The 13,988-nt window shown below is 30.2% G+C and overlaps 5 protein-coding genes and 2 non-coding genes across 7 annotated transcripts; 3 read left to right on the forward strand and 4 right to left on the reverse strand. All coding sequences in view use genetic code 12, as the record gives it.

Moving 5' to 3' along the window:
• Positions 1–1,847: 1,847 nt before the first annotated feature.
• CAALFM_C301820WA (uncharacterized protein) lies at positions 1,848–4,448 on the forward strand (the record flags this gene model as incomplete). Its single annotated transcript, XM_716648.2, has 1 exon — positions 1,848–4,448. One exon carries the CDS (start codon positions 1,848–1,850, stop codon positions 4,446–4,448), a length of 2,601 nt encoding a protein of 866 aa, XP_721741.2.
• Positions 4,449–4,613: 165 nt separating this feature from the next.
• MNT2 (alpha-1,2-mannosyltransferase KRE2) lies at positions 4,614–5,999 on the reverse strand (the record flags this gene model as incomplete). The annotated part of the gene is made up of 1 exon (XM_716647.2): positions 4,614–5,999. One exon carries the CDS (start codon positions 5,997–5,999, stop codon positions 4,614–4,616), a length of 1,386 nt encoding a protein of 461 aa, XP_721740.2.
• A 1,345-nt stretch (positions 6,000–7,344) lies between these two features.
• tV(AAC)2 lies at positions 7,345–7,418 on the reverse strand. The gene has a single exon. It is a non-coding gene; the product is annotated as a tRNA-Val (tRNA).
• A 914-nt stretch (positions 7,419–8,332) lies between these two features.
• On the forward strand, positions 8,333–9,388 carry CAALFM_C301850WA (mitochondrial 37S ribosomal protein mS43; the record flags this gene model as incomplete). The annotated part of the gene is made up of 1 exon (XM_716646.2): positions 8,333–9,388. One exon carries the CDS (start codon positions 8,333–8,335, stop codon positions 9,386–9,388), a length of 1,056 nt encoding a protein of 351 aa, XP_721739.2.
• Positions 9,389–9,621: 233 nt separating this feature from the next.
• Positions 9,622–11,244, reverse strand: DBP5 (ATP-dependent RNA helicase; the record flags this gene model as incomplete). The annotated part of the gene is made up of 1 exon (XM_716645.2): positions 9,622–11,244. One exon carries the CDS (start codon positions 11,242–11,244, stop codon positions 9,622–9,624), a length of 1,623 nt encoding a protein of 540 aa, XP_721738.2.
• A 195-nt stretch (positions 11,245–11,439) lies between these two features.
• On the reverse strand, positions 11,440–11,514 carry tK(UUU)1. The gene has a single exon. It is a non-coding gene; the product is annotated as a tRNA-Lys (tRNA).
• Positions 11,515–11,907: 393 nt separating this feature from the next.
• Positions 11,908–13,671, forward strand: ALG8 (dolichyl-P-Glc:Glc1Man(9)GlcNAc(2)-PP-dolichol alpha-1,3-glucosyltransferase; the record flags this gene model as incomplete). The annotated part of the gene is made up of 1 exon (XM_716643.2): positions 11,908–13,671. The coding sequence occupies one exon, from the start codon at positions 11,908–11,910 to the stop codon at positions 13,669–13,671; it is 1,764 nt and encodes a 587-aa protein (XP_721736.2).
• Between the last annotated feature and the right edge of the window lie 317 nt (positions 13,672–13,988).

A 13,988-nucleotide genomic window follows, 5' to 3' on the forward strand; every position in this document is an offset into this window, starting at 1 on the left:
ACTCACTCAGACATACATACATACATTCAATTTCTATTGTCTTATGCATAATCACCTAGATTACAGCAACTACTGGTTTTGTTCATTTATTTAAGTTGCTTTAGACATTTATAATTGAAGATTATACGTGTAGAAAGTGTAAGTTGTACACCTCTAATATTTCAATATTCTACTAAACTTCCACCTATTTTTTTTGGCTTTTATGAATTACGTGTCTCCTTTCACATTTTTCATTTCTTTTTTCTATTTTTCTTTATTTGCCAATCTCTTATTCAATTTCGCTTGGCAAAGACGGAAAAAAAAAAGAAGACATTTATTAATTGAGGCGGTAGTGACAACTGCAACAGCTAATGATTATACTGATATCAACTGTTGGCCGATGTAAGCAAACGATCTAAGAGAAACTCAAGAGCTTAAACTGGACGGAGTAGTATTTTGTATCTTGGTGTAACGCGTATTACAGAATTTTTAGTTTAAAAATTCTCTCTTTATTTTTCTCTTATCGCTGACGTGTCTTTTGTTCAACACTCTATTACTCTGTCAGTCACTCACTATATCAGTATCAATTATGTGGGTGCGTAAATCTGCAGTTGTCATTTGTGTCTCACAACTAAATGGAGTCAATTTTTAGCGATTATACACACCACCATCTAAAAGTTAGAAAAGTTTTACAATAATTTCCAATTGCTCTCTATATATTTATATCACAAAGTTCATAAAACAATCAATCTCGAACAATGCAACAATACAAAAACTTACGACTACGAAATGCTTCATGTTGTTGCTGTGGCTGTTGTTGCTATTAATAACAGATTAGGTTACATTCCTCAACAAGTTACGAGAAATACAAACTAGAAATTCACACCATTTTTAATGTTTTTATTTACGGACCCTTCTTTCCCAACAATACTCAATAGTATATGCTACTGATTGTTGTTCTTATTGTCTTGAAATTATTCGTTTAACTTTAGCAATTGTTAACCCACAAATATCTTAAACTATATTTAGTGTAGACTATTATTTGGTTAAAGAATTAGAGCAGGAAAATTTTTAAGTTGCTGGTTTCTCTTACTTGATGTTTTCCACTTTGAGGCAATTTCTTGCATATCTTGTAATTCTATAATATAATATCACACGATAAAACACACTCACAAGTATATCTTAAATGAAGTTTACACAATTCAGCACAACTTCTGTCAATGGAGACATCTATACACTCTTTTTAAAAAAGTTGTATTAATGTTAATATACGAATGTTCTGCTGAAAGTTTTTAGTAAGTAGTTTGCAACCTATCATGGATCAAACTTTTCAGACAGCAATCACACCACACACGAAAATGTCAGTCATATTGTGAGATATAGTGATAACGCAATCACTTTCTAAAATGAACTGGTAACTATTGATTCAATGGGACCAAAATACAAATCGGTGTGATATTCGGAACTGAACACTAGATGTAAAATAAATGACAAGTAAAAAAATAAGGTTACAAATTAACCTTTTTTTTCAGCTTGTTCACAGCCCTCTCTTATTACCCCAGATTCTATTATTATTATTATTTGATAAATGTCGGAACAATTCCTTTGTAAATCTGTTGCATTATGTTGTTGTCAATAACAAAAACTTTCAAATCAAAATCAAACTGTAAATTTGTTTGAAAATTTTGAAATGCCATAAAAAACCTACATTCAAATCAACTACTACTACTACTACTAGTACGGCATTCCATTCTCCGAAAATTTGTTATTATACTCCTCTTTCTTTTTTTTGGGGGGAATTCAAAAACAACAATCAACTATCAAGATAATCAAATATATATATATTTATATATAACATTTTTAACACAATGACTGATTCATTTGATATTGATAATATATTATCTCAATTGACATTAGAAGAAAAAATTGGATTAGTAGGTGGAATTGATTTTTGGCATACATATCCAATTTCTCGATTAAACATTCCCAAAGTGAGATTCACTGATGGTCCCAATGGTATTAGAGGCACAAGGTTTTTCAATGGTGTTCCTCTGGCTTGTTTCCCCTGTGGAACTGGATTAGCTGCTACTTTTGATCATGAATTATTATTGACAACCGGGAAATTAATGAACATTGAAGCTAAATTTAAAAATGCGCACGTGATCTTGGGTCCTACGATGAATATTCAACGAGGCCCATTAGGTGGCCGAGAATTTGAATCATTTTCTGAAGATCCTTATTTAACTGGACAAATTGCCAGTGCTATAATTAAGGGTATTCAATATGATAATGAAATTGGTGCCACGGTTAAACATTATGTTTGTAATGATTTAGAAGATGAAAGGAGTGCTAGTGATTCTTTGGTTACACCAAGAGCATTGAGAGAAATTTATTTAGAACCATTTAGAATAGCTATTAAAGAAAGTAATCCAATTTGTTTGATGACAGGGTATAATAAAGTTAATGGTGAACATGTTTCTCAAAGTAAATTTTTCTTGCAAAATATATTACGTGATGAATGGAATTGGCAAGGGACAATTATATCTGATTGGTATGGGACATATACAAGTAAAAAAGCCATTGAAAATGGTTTGGATTTAGAAATGCCAGGATCTCCAATTTTCCGTAATAAACAATTGTTGACTAGTATGATTAAATCAAAAGAATTGCATATCAAACATTTGGATGATCGTGTAAAGAATGTTTTAAAATTAATTAAATTTGCCAAACAGTCAAGTGTTGTGGTCACTGAAGATGGTAAAGAATCATCGGAGAATAACACTCAAGAAACAAGAGATATACTACGCAAACTAGCTCAAGATTCAATTGTTTTATTGAAAAATGATAATAATTTATTACCATTGAAAAGGGATGACGTCGACTTCAGCTCCAAGTCTATTGCAATAATTGGTCCTAATGCAAAAATTGCCGCTTATTCAGGTGGTGGGTCAGCCACTTTACCAGCTTATTACACCACTACTCCTTATAATGCCATTGTTGAGAAATTATCTTCTATTTCCAAATTTGATATTACATCACAACTCAAATATACTATTGGTGCAAAAGCATATAAATATTTACCAGAATTAGGTCCACAAGTGATCAATCCCAAAACTGGTAAACCCGGGTTTTCCATGAAATTTTATAAAAAGCCAAAATCCGTTCCTAATGAAGATCGAGAATTATTTGATGAATTAGATACAGAAATATCTGATATTTTATTAGGTGATTATTATCATAAAGATATCCCTTCTAATGGGTTATATTATATTGATTTTGAATGTGAATTCACACCATCAAAAACCCAACATTATGAATTTGGTTTAACTGTTCATGGTACAGCACAATTATTTATTGATGATAAACTTGTTGTTGATAATAAAACCAAACAAATTAAAGGAGTTTCATTTTTGAATTCTGGAACTATTGAAGAACGAGGATCAATTGAATTACATCAAGGTAAAACTTATAAAATCATTGTTGAATATGGTTCGGCACCTACATTTACATTAAAAGATCAAGTTGGAGAATATTTTGGTGGTGGGATTCGTCTTGGTATGAATGAAATTATTAATGATGATGAACAAGAAATCATCAATGCAGTAAATTTGGCTAAATCAGTAGATTTAGTGATTTTAATTATTGGATTAAATAAAGATTGGGAAAGTGAATCTTATGATCGTCCTGATATGAAATTACCTGGATTACAAGATAAATTGATTGAATCGGTATTGGACGTTAATCCAAACACCATTATTGTTAATCAATCCGGTACACCTGTGGAATTTTCTGAATGGTTGGATAAACTGAAAGCTTTGTTGCATTGTTGGTATGGTGGGAATGAAAGTGGGAATGCCATTGCTGATATTTTATTTGGTAATGTCAATCCTAATGGGAAATTATCATTGACTTTCCCATTGAAAAATAATGATAATCCAACTTTTTTGAATTTTAAAACTGAAAGAGGTCGAGTATTATATGGAGAAGATATTTTTGTTGGTTATAGATATTATGAAAAATTGAATCGTCAAGTTGCTTTCCCATTTGGATTTGGATTATCATATACTAAATTTGAATTTTTTGATTTGAAATTGGAGAAGAAAACAAAAGATAAAGAAGAAGAAGAAGAAGAAGAAGAAAGTCTTGTTGTTTCATTGTCGGTGAAAAATATTGGTAAGATGACTGGTTCTGAAGTGATTCAAGTTTATGTATCTAAAGTGGAATCTGATGTGATTAGGCCAATTAAAGAATTGAAAGGTTTTACTAAAGTTAATTTACAACCAAATGAAACCAAATCTGTTAATTTGAAATTGATCATTAAAGATTCAGTTTCGTTTTTCGATGAATATGCCAATCAATGGTCAGTACAACTGGGCCAATACAAAGTTCATGTTGGTAATAGTAGTGATAATATACCATTGACTGAGAGTTTCACCATAGAGAAATCATATTTTTGGTCAGGACTTTAAATACTTTTATATGTATATATGTCTGCATGTTATGTATTTTAAAAGTTTCTATAAATTGACTTGAGGAAATAACTTTAAACTGGAAACAAAATGAAATATAATCAACCCTGTAACCATGCAAAATAACAAAATGTAAAATAAAAACCTAAATGGCTAATATTTCAATTATTGATATTTTTCCCATTCTTTAGGTTTTTGTAAACCCATTTTTTCAAAATATTTCTTACCACAAGAATAACCTCTAAAAGTAAAATCATTATCTGGATTACAATGACATTTATGTTCGTATCTAAATTGAGGATTTAATGGACATTGAGTATAAACACTATGTTTATAACCAACATCATCAAAATAATGAATTTTATCTTTTGGTAAAAATAATGCTGCAGCAATAGAATGAATTGGAGCATCACCCCAACGTTCATAGAAAAATCCACCCGTTTGATCTAAATAATCAAAATATTTTCTATAAGCTTCACCTCTCCAAAAATTCAAATTGGCAATTTCAAAATTCGACCAAAAATGACATAAATTATAAGTTTCACCTTTATCATCACTAATAAAATCCATAAAATTATTTTCAGCTAAATATTGAGGATTTTCTTTAATGAATTTTTTCGTGGTATCCCATAATGTAGGAATGGTGGCTCTAAATTCATGAATTGAAATAGTAAAACCATAAACTTTATTATTATCTTCCATGTATTTGAATAAATCATAATTCAAATCACAATGAATATCAATACTTGGTTCAACTCTCCAATACCAATCATAATCATCTAATAATGGATGTCTCCAAAAAAACCCACTTTCAAATCGACACATATGACGATAAGATTCACTATCTCCATAAATGATTTTTTGTAATTTCATATTTTTACGAGTTTCTTCTGCTCTTTTCAAATCAATCCAATCAGGATATGACCAATGTTCTTTAGGAATTTTCCCATATTTGGTTTTACCAGAAACTAATGCTGTAGTTAAATCTTTAAATTCTTGGGTGAAATCATCATCATTAAGAAATACCCAATCATAATTGAATTTTCTATTGAAACGGTCTTCAACATTACGAATAGATTTGATCAAATCATATAATTCAGAATTACGGGCTAAAGTGACAAATGTGGCTTTAACTTTTTCTGGTTTCACAGGATCTTTTGATGAAGAAGAATTTTCCAGTTCTTTTTTGGTGTCTTGTTTCTCTTGTTGCTGTGGGGAGGAGGAGGAGGATTTTGGTACACCAGATACAGCTGGTTTTTGATCTTTATTGTTATCAACAACTAAATCTTGAGGTTTGTTTTTCAATTCTTCAGGCACCTTGACGATTTGATCTTGGTTTGCAGGTTGTTGTTGTTGTTGTTCTGGTGATGAAGGTGATTGTGGTGGTGGTTGTGGCACAGTTTCCAGTATTGGCTTAGTGGTGACATCATTGATATTAGGATCAGCCAGATAACTGCTATGAGTTAGAACATAGATGGTGATGGTGGTTAAGATGATTGCCAAATATTTGAGATAGGGTTGTCTCGAACTATAGAATATTGAAGGCTTCATAATGTATTTAGTAACCTATTGGTAATGAAAAACCCTTCTTTGAAAAATGGAAAGAAAAAGTTGACAAAAAAAATTAAATGTGGATAAATGAAAAAAAAAAAATGAAAAAAAAAAATTTTCCTTATTGAGTTCTAATCAATGCAAATGAAATATATGTTGTCTTGTTTGTTTGTTCTCTTTAAGGGTTTTTCTTTTCTTTCCAAATTTTTTCTATTTGGCCGTAGTAGAAGTGGAAGGAGGAAGGAAGCCAAGGAAGCCAAGAAGGGAGGGAAAGGATTTAACGAAAGGGCCAGGAGAAGGAAAAAAAAATGTTGAATTTATTATTCGCACGTTTTATTATATTTTTGCTATTCTTCGGTGTTAATTCCCGGTATTTGCTATGTCGTCGTGATGGCTTATGATTATGTTCCTTGAAGCCTCCGTTCAAAATTAATTTGGCAATGATACGTTTGTATGTACGTATGTATAAATTGAACTTTAATTGAGCAAATAGTAAACTACTTTTCAAAAAAGAATTCAGAGCTAATAACCAACAAAAATTAAAAACAAAGTGAAATTTTAAGTTGGTGTTTTGGTGGAAAAGTTTGTGATTAAATATTTTGTGATATCAATAAATAACAATTAGCAAGATCTAGAAACTAAAATATTTTTAACATACACACTGACTCACCACTTAATACATACAGATACATATATATACTGTGTGTGTGTAATTCCAGAAGCCAAAAAGAAATTGAAAATGAAACACCACAAATTAATCAATCAGTAGGCAGGAAGACAAGTAGGCAAAGCAATTCTTTCTCTTTTCGGGAAAGGAAAAAGTAACAAAAGGAACAAAATCTCCCCGATTTTGTGTAATTTAAGTTTTTTGTAAGAAAAAAAAAAAATATTTTTGTGTTGCAATTGAAAAGATTTTGTGTAGATTTAACACTTTCTGTTTCATTTCATCCACTTGTTGGTAACCATTTTTAACCACTTTTGGTTCAGATGCACACGATTATACACACACACACACATAGATTTAGGTATGATATTTGATCAGTTGTTAATATATTATTATAAAAGATATTTGTTATGACACATCAAACACATTTCTCTCTTGTACCATATACAAATAATACAAGAAACATGAAAATCTTGTAACTGAAAACTAAATCCCCATTTAGTTGTCGCTTGCAAGCTTAGAGTATTGAAAATCTTTTTTTGATATAAACATTTGAAAGATTAGGTTCAGGTTATGCATAGAGAGAGAATAAATTGTTGTCTTTAATCGGGATGTGTTGCAAGAAGCTAGCTCATGGCCTACAAAAAAAAAAAGGGACGCCGTAAGGAGCGTACAAAAAAATGATTCCGCCCAGGATCGAACTGGGGACGTTATGCGTGTTAAGCATATGCCATAACCAACTAGACCACGGAACCAATTTGTTAAAGTTGAAATTGCTATTCTTAGTTACATCCTCTTAATATATGTATTTCTTTGTTCACGAACTTGCAATTATTTAGAAGAGAACTGGTTTAGTAAGTTGATAAATCAGTTTTAAAAGAGGCTTAAAGAAGTTAAAAATTAAAAATATTGCATCAATCAGCTGAATTGTTAGATCTTGGCTAATTGCTAGAAGGGTCTTTTTTTAGTCTTAAAATCACTGCTAATATTTAACAAAAAGTTTTACAATTGAAGATCAAACTTAAAACCTATTAGTAAATATATAAAAATCTATCAAAATACTTTTAAATATAAATTGGACACTTTTTAAGTATAACCTAATAGCTAAGAATTAGGTTAATCGCCTGAGTCATCTGAAAATCATTTACTATGGTTTCCCTTAGTTTTATTTTTTTGCAACTTTCTATAAAAAAAGAAATTTACACCCGAAACTGAATAAAAATACATACAAGGTTACAAAGTCGTATAGATTGATTAAAAGGCAATATTTTTTGAGAGCTTCCTTATTTTTGCTTTTGACTGGCACGAAACGAAACCATAATTGCAACATCTAAACAAGAAAACTGAGTACTCCTATAATAATAATAGAAAAAAAACATATGTAACGACTATCAAAGCAACAGTAATGTTATGAGTTTTATAAAAATCATGACCCAACAAATATAAATAGTTAGTAGTATTCCTAAAATAAACAGAACATAGACAGATGTAGCTATCGATTGAACAAATAAGACGGGCAACTAAGTTCGAAACAAATCTTGAATCTCAATTATTAGTGTAACCATGGAGAAAAATTTCAAGAGGAAAAAAAATAGAACCAAAAAAAAAAAAATTTTCAATTACTATCGAATAACCTCATACCTTTAACCATCACAAGCTTCACGGAATTATGATTAGAAGATCCTCACTTATATTCACTAGGTCTATATCGACATCTTTTTCTTTACCGGTGAATAAAACTTTAGAAATTCTTAAGGCAACAAACGCCAATTTTGAAGGGCTATTCACTAACAATGCCATAAATCAATTATGGTTTCAAAGAGGTCAACAATTGGTTCAAAATTTAAATCAACATTTAGCTCAAACCAACAATGGATTACTTAGTGATAGCAACAACATCAACAACAATACCAGTAGTACCAGTGACAATGGTAATGGTGATGGTGAAAATGTTGTTAATTATTCTTTAAATGAAATCATATCCATCACCATGAATAAACCAGAATTATTTCATATTCATAAAAATGCCACTAATTTATATAATTTACAATTTTTTTTTGAAAATATTCGACAATTAGAACAACAACCACAAGAAATCATACCTAGTGGATCCGAAGTTTTATTACAAACACCAAAAGATCAATTTAAAAATGTTCCACTGGATAAAGAATTAGTTGATTGGATTGAACATTCATTTGGATCTATTCAAGAATTAAGAAATTTGATTATAAATTCTGCCAAGGGGATAAAAGGTGATGGTACAGTATGGTTAGTAGCTGAAAGTACCATGAGTGAAAATTATTTGAGTAAAAGTAATTTTTCATCACCATTATTTCATAATTTGGCAATTGTCAATACATATAATGGCGGTATGATTGATGATTCTGAAAGATCAGGTCAATTAAGAAGAATGAAAAGTGTATTGCAACAACAACAAGAACAAAACGAGGAAGAACAAGATAAATCAACAGAAAATAAACAAAAACACAACAACTCAACTAGTGAATTTGAATTGGGATCTGTTGAACAAGCTGAATTGGAAACAGCTTTCCATAATAAAAGATTGGTACCTGCTTTAGCTATTGATGTTTCTCCAAGAAATTATTTGATTAATTATGGTGCATACGGTAAACAACAATATTTAGAAAATGTTTGGGAATGTATTGATTGGGATATCGTTTCAAGAAGATTACCACCAAGATCTAAACAAGTCATTACTGTGTAAATAGTGTTCATGTAATTTGCAAAATATTAGTTCATTGTACATAAATTCTTTTTTACTATCTTTGAAATTGTAAAGTTAAGTAAAATATAAAATTGACCAAATAACAAAATAATGGTCATTATTCAAATATATTATTAGAGTTCTCTATATATATAAATGTTATAAAGAAATAAAGTAAACAGGATAAACAAAAAAAAAAACGCTATCGTCATTATATCACTCCTTGTCATGGATTAACTTTTAATAACTTTTTTAACAATTTTTTCCACTTCATCCCAATCATCTGTTGGAACTCTAGTCATTTCAACATTACCAAAATATGCTTTAATGGCCATCAAAATGTCATATGATCTTCTATCATGAATAAATGAAATAGATACCCCAACTCTACCAAATCTACCAGTTCTACCAATTCTATGCAAATAAGTTGATGGATCTGGTTTGCCATATTTATCAGTTGGCATATCATAATTAACCACCATGGAAACAGATGCAATATCAATACCTCTAGCCAAAACATTGGTTGTGATTAAAACTTTGGATCTACCTTCACGGAAATCATCGATTAATCTATCTCTGTCTGTATTATCTAAACCACCATGCAAAACAGATACAGTATGACCTTCTTTTTTCATTTTACCATACAATACATCGGCAGTTTCTTTCTTTTCAACAAATATAATTGATGAACCAATGGTCAATAACCCGTATAATTCACATAAAACTTCAAATTTATGTTGTTCGGAACGACAATCCATATATAATTGTTTGATACCATCAACATTCAATTCTTCCTGTTTCAATTCTAAAGAATTAGCATCAGGTACAAGTCTTTCAGCATATTCACGAACTTCAGTTGGGAAAGTGGCAGAAAATAATACCAATTGAACTCCTCTAGGTAAAGCTTTTTTAACTCTAATAGCTTGATCACCCAATCCTTGTGCTTCCAACATATTATCGGCTTCATCCAAAACGAAAACTTTCATTTTGCTAAGATTTAATTGTCTTCTTCTTATAAGGTCAATAGCAATCCCTGGTGTACCAACTAATACTTGGGCATTAACTGATGAACCTCTTGGAATGGCATTAGGTACGACTAATTGAGTAGTAATATTGGTAAATTTACCCATAGTGGTAATGACTTCTAAAGTTTGCCTTGCTAATTCTCTAGTTGGTGATAAACAAAGACATTGAGGCATTTTTATGGTTGGATCAACTCTTGATAACATTGTCAATGAAAATGCAGCGGTTTTACCAGTACCTGATTGTGATTGACCAATCATATTTCTTGGTGGATTTGAAAGTAACAATGGTAATGCCTTTTCTTGAATCTTGGAAGGTTTATTGAATTTCATGGCGTATAACCCTTTTAATAATTCTGGTGACAACCCTAATTCTTCAAATGATTTAACCGAATATAATGGTGAGTTAGGATCAGCTTGAATATCAGCTAATTTAACTTTAACTTCATAAGATGATTTAATTAAATTAGTAGCTGGTTCTTTAGGTTCTTTAGGTTCTTTAGGTTCTTCTTTGGATTCTTCTTTGACTTCCTCCTTGGTTTCCTCTTTGGCTCCATCTCCGTCCTTAACTTCATCTTTTGATTCATCTTTTTTGTCTTCATCTTTCTTATCGTCGTTAATTTCTTTGTTTTCAGGTTCTTCAACAACTTCTTTCTTTTCTTCAGGTTTTTTGGAATCACCTTCTTTTAATGAAAGACCACCCAATAAATCAGAAGGATCAGGTGTTGATCCCTTTTTGATTTCTTCAAGTTTTTCGCCACTTTTGTCTATTGAAAGACTGGCTAATAAATCAGTTGCATCTGCTTCCACTCTTTTTACCTTCTCACTTGACATGTTTATATTATGAGTGAAATTCCAATTGATGAATTCTATAGATTCAAGACGTGATTGAACTTGAGTTGGAATTCTCTCTTTTCCATTCAAAAAAAAAATTATAACATACACACTAAAAATTGAAGAAGAAGAAAACTTTTTTTCAAATTGAGTACTGTTACACGACCATAGTCACAAAAATAAGAAAAAATTAAAAGCCCAACGCGGGACTCGAACCCGCAACCTTGAGATTAAAAGTCTCACGCTCTAAGCCGATTGAGCTAGCTAGGCGCTGAACAACTAAGCCAATTTAGCTTGTTGTTATTAAAAAAGTGCATAACTTTTTGACACCAGTACAAGTAGCTGAGTCTTGCATTTTTAACTTTGTTCACATACAATAAGTTTTCTTTAATCCAATGATATTCAGGATCCATGTAGACAATAAGAATATTTAAATTACCATCAAAGGGTTTTGTATATTTTTGATAAGAAAATACAAAGTAGTGCTGTTTTATGACTTTTGGCGGAAATGAAAAATTCAAGACATTTTCTGGAAAAAGAAAAAAAAAAAAAATTACGTGGGATAAATTTATACACACACACACACACAAAGAATTGAACGAAACATTTGTCTTTATCTTCATTGTTACCCTTTTTGATTAATAGTTTGATGGAAATAAAATAATGGCCAAGAAGAAAAGTACAGGACCACAGCCGTCATTATCATCTTCTCCCAATGGTAGGGCAAAAGTAACTGCAGAAACAATCACCACGACCACGACCACAACCACCGACACGACCAATAGTTATTCACTTCTAAATATATGGGTCATTTCATTAGCACTTAAAATACTTCTTTTCATTGGGTATCATTCAACAGATTTTGATGTACATAGAAATTGGTTAGCCATCACCAATAAATTACCAATTTCTCAATGGTATATTGAAAACACATCACAATGGACATTAGATTATCCACCATTTTTCGCTTATTTTGAATATTTATTATCATTATTAGTACCACGATTTGTTGCCAATGATGGATGTTTAGATATTGTTGAAATTGGTCAATATGGATTACCAACAATTTATTTCCAACGATTAACGGTTATTATTAGTGAATTGGTATTATTTTATGCATTACAAACCATTGTTAAAACTTCACCTACTCTTTCAGCGAAAAGAAGAATGTATGTGGCTACTGCCAGTCTTGCATTATCTCCTGGATTGATACTTATTGATCATATTCATTTCCAATATAATGGTATGATGTATGGAATATTATTATTATGTATAAATAGTGCTCGTTTACAACAATATTTGTCATGTGGATTTTGGTTTTCAGTATTGTTATGTTTCAAACATATTTATTTATATTTGGCTCCAGCAGTATTTATATTCCTTCTTCGAGGTTATTGTTTGAAATTTTATTGGAATAAACGTAAAAATTTTTTCATCAATATTTTCAATTTTATTCAATGGATTAATCTTTTCAAATTAGGTAGTATTGTTATTTTAGTATTCATCATTGCCTTTGGTCCATTTTATAATGTTTTACCACAATTAATTTCTCGATTATTCCCATTCAGTCGTGGGTTGACTCATGCATATTGGGCACCTAATATTTGGGCCGTTTATTCATTTCTTGATCGAATATTAATTCAAATTTATAAAAAAATCCCCATGAGTAAATATCCATTATTAAAAATTTTCCAATTTGATCCAAATTCATTAAATAATGATCAATTATTGAAAACTTCAACTCGTGGTATTGTTGGTGATATTGAATTTTTTATACTTCCCAATATAACTCCAAAATTGACATTTTTATTAACATTATTTTATCAAATCATGGCATTAATCCCATTATTCATTCAACCAACTTATAGACGATTTGTTGGTGCCCTTACATTATGTGGTTATGCATCATTTTTATTTGGTTGGCACGTACATGAAAAAGCAATTTTATTAGTCATTTTCCCCATGACTTTATTAGTTGCTCGTGATCAAAAATTATTGACTCCATTTAATTTATTAGTTAGTTGTGGTTATGGATCTTTATTCCCCCTTATTTTCACCTGTAATGAATGGTTAATTAAAGTGGTTTATACTTATACTTGGTACATTATATTTTATTTCAATTTTAGAAAAGTAGTAAGACCTTCAAAGAATAATATTATTGGTAATGGTATTGGTAATGGTAATGGTAAAGGTGGTGGGATTATTTTAGATAGAATGGTCAATTTATACATTTTACTTTTCAACGTTGTTGTTATTATAACTAGTTTATTTGATTTGTTTAAACATAAATACCCCGTTTTACAAAATTTTGAATTTTTGAATTTGATGATTTATAGTGTTTATTGTGCCATTGGAATAATTAGTAGTTGGAATGGGTTTTGTTGGTTGTATTTTATTGATGATGGTATATGGAACCAAGATCAATAACTCAAATTTGATTAACATTACATTTTTTGGAACATGGCATTACAATAAAAGCAAAAAAGCAAAAACTACTTTTGTTTCAATAGCTATATTATACATATACATATGCATAAATGTATAAATATTAAAACATATATTAAAAAACTAACACACATAAAAAGCTAACAAAATACAGAAATAACAAGAAAAAAAAAATAGTAATAATAATAATAATAATAAACTGTCTAATATACATTAAAGAAAATGTCCTTTCAAAAAAATCAAAACTTGTCCCATAATTAAAATTTCTTCCTTATTTGGTGTTTGAATTGTCTTAAATC

This window comes from Candida albicans, chromosome 3, assembly GCF_000182965.3.
Source record: "Candida albicans SC5314 chromosome 3, complete sequence".
NCBI lineage: Eukaryota > Fungi > Ascomycota > Pichiomycetes > Serinales > Debaryomycetaceae > Candida > Candida albicans.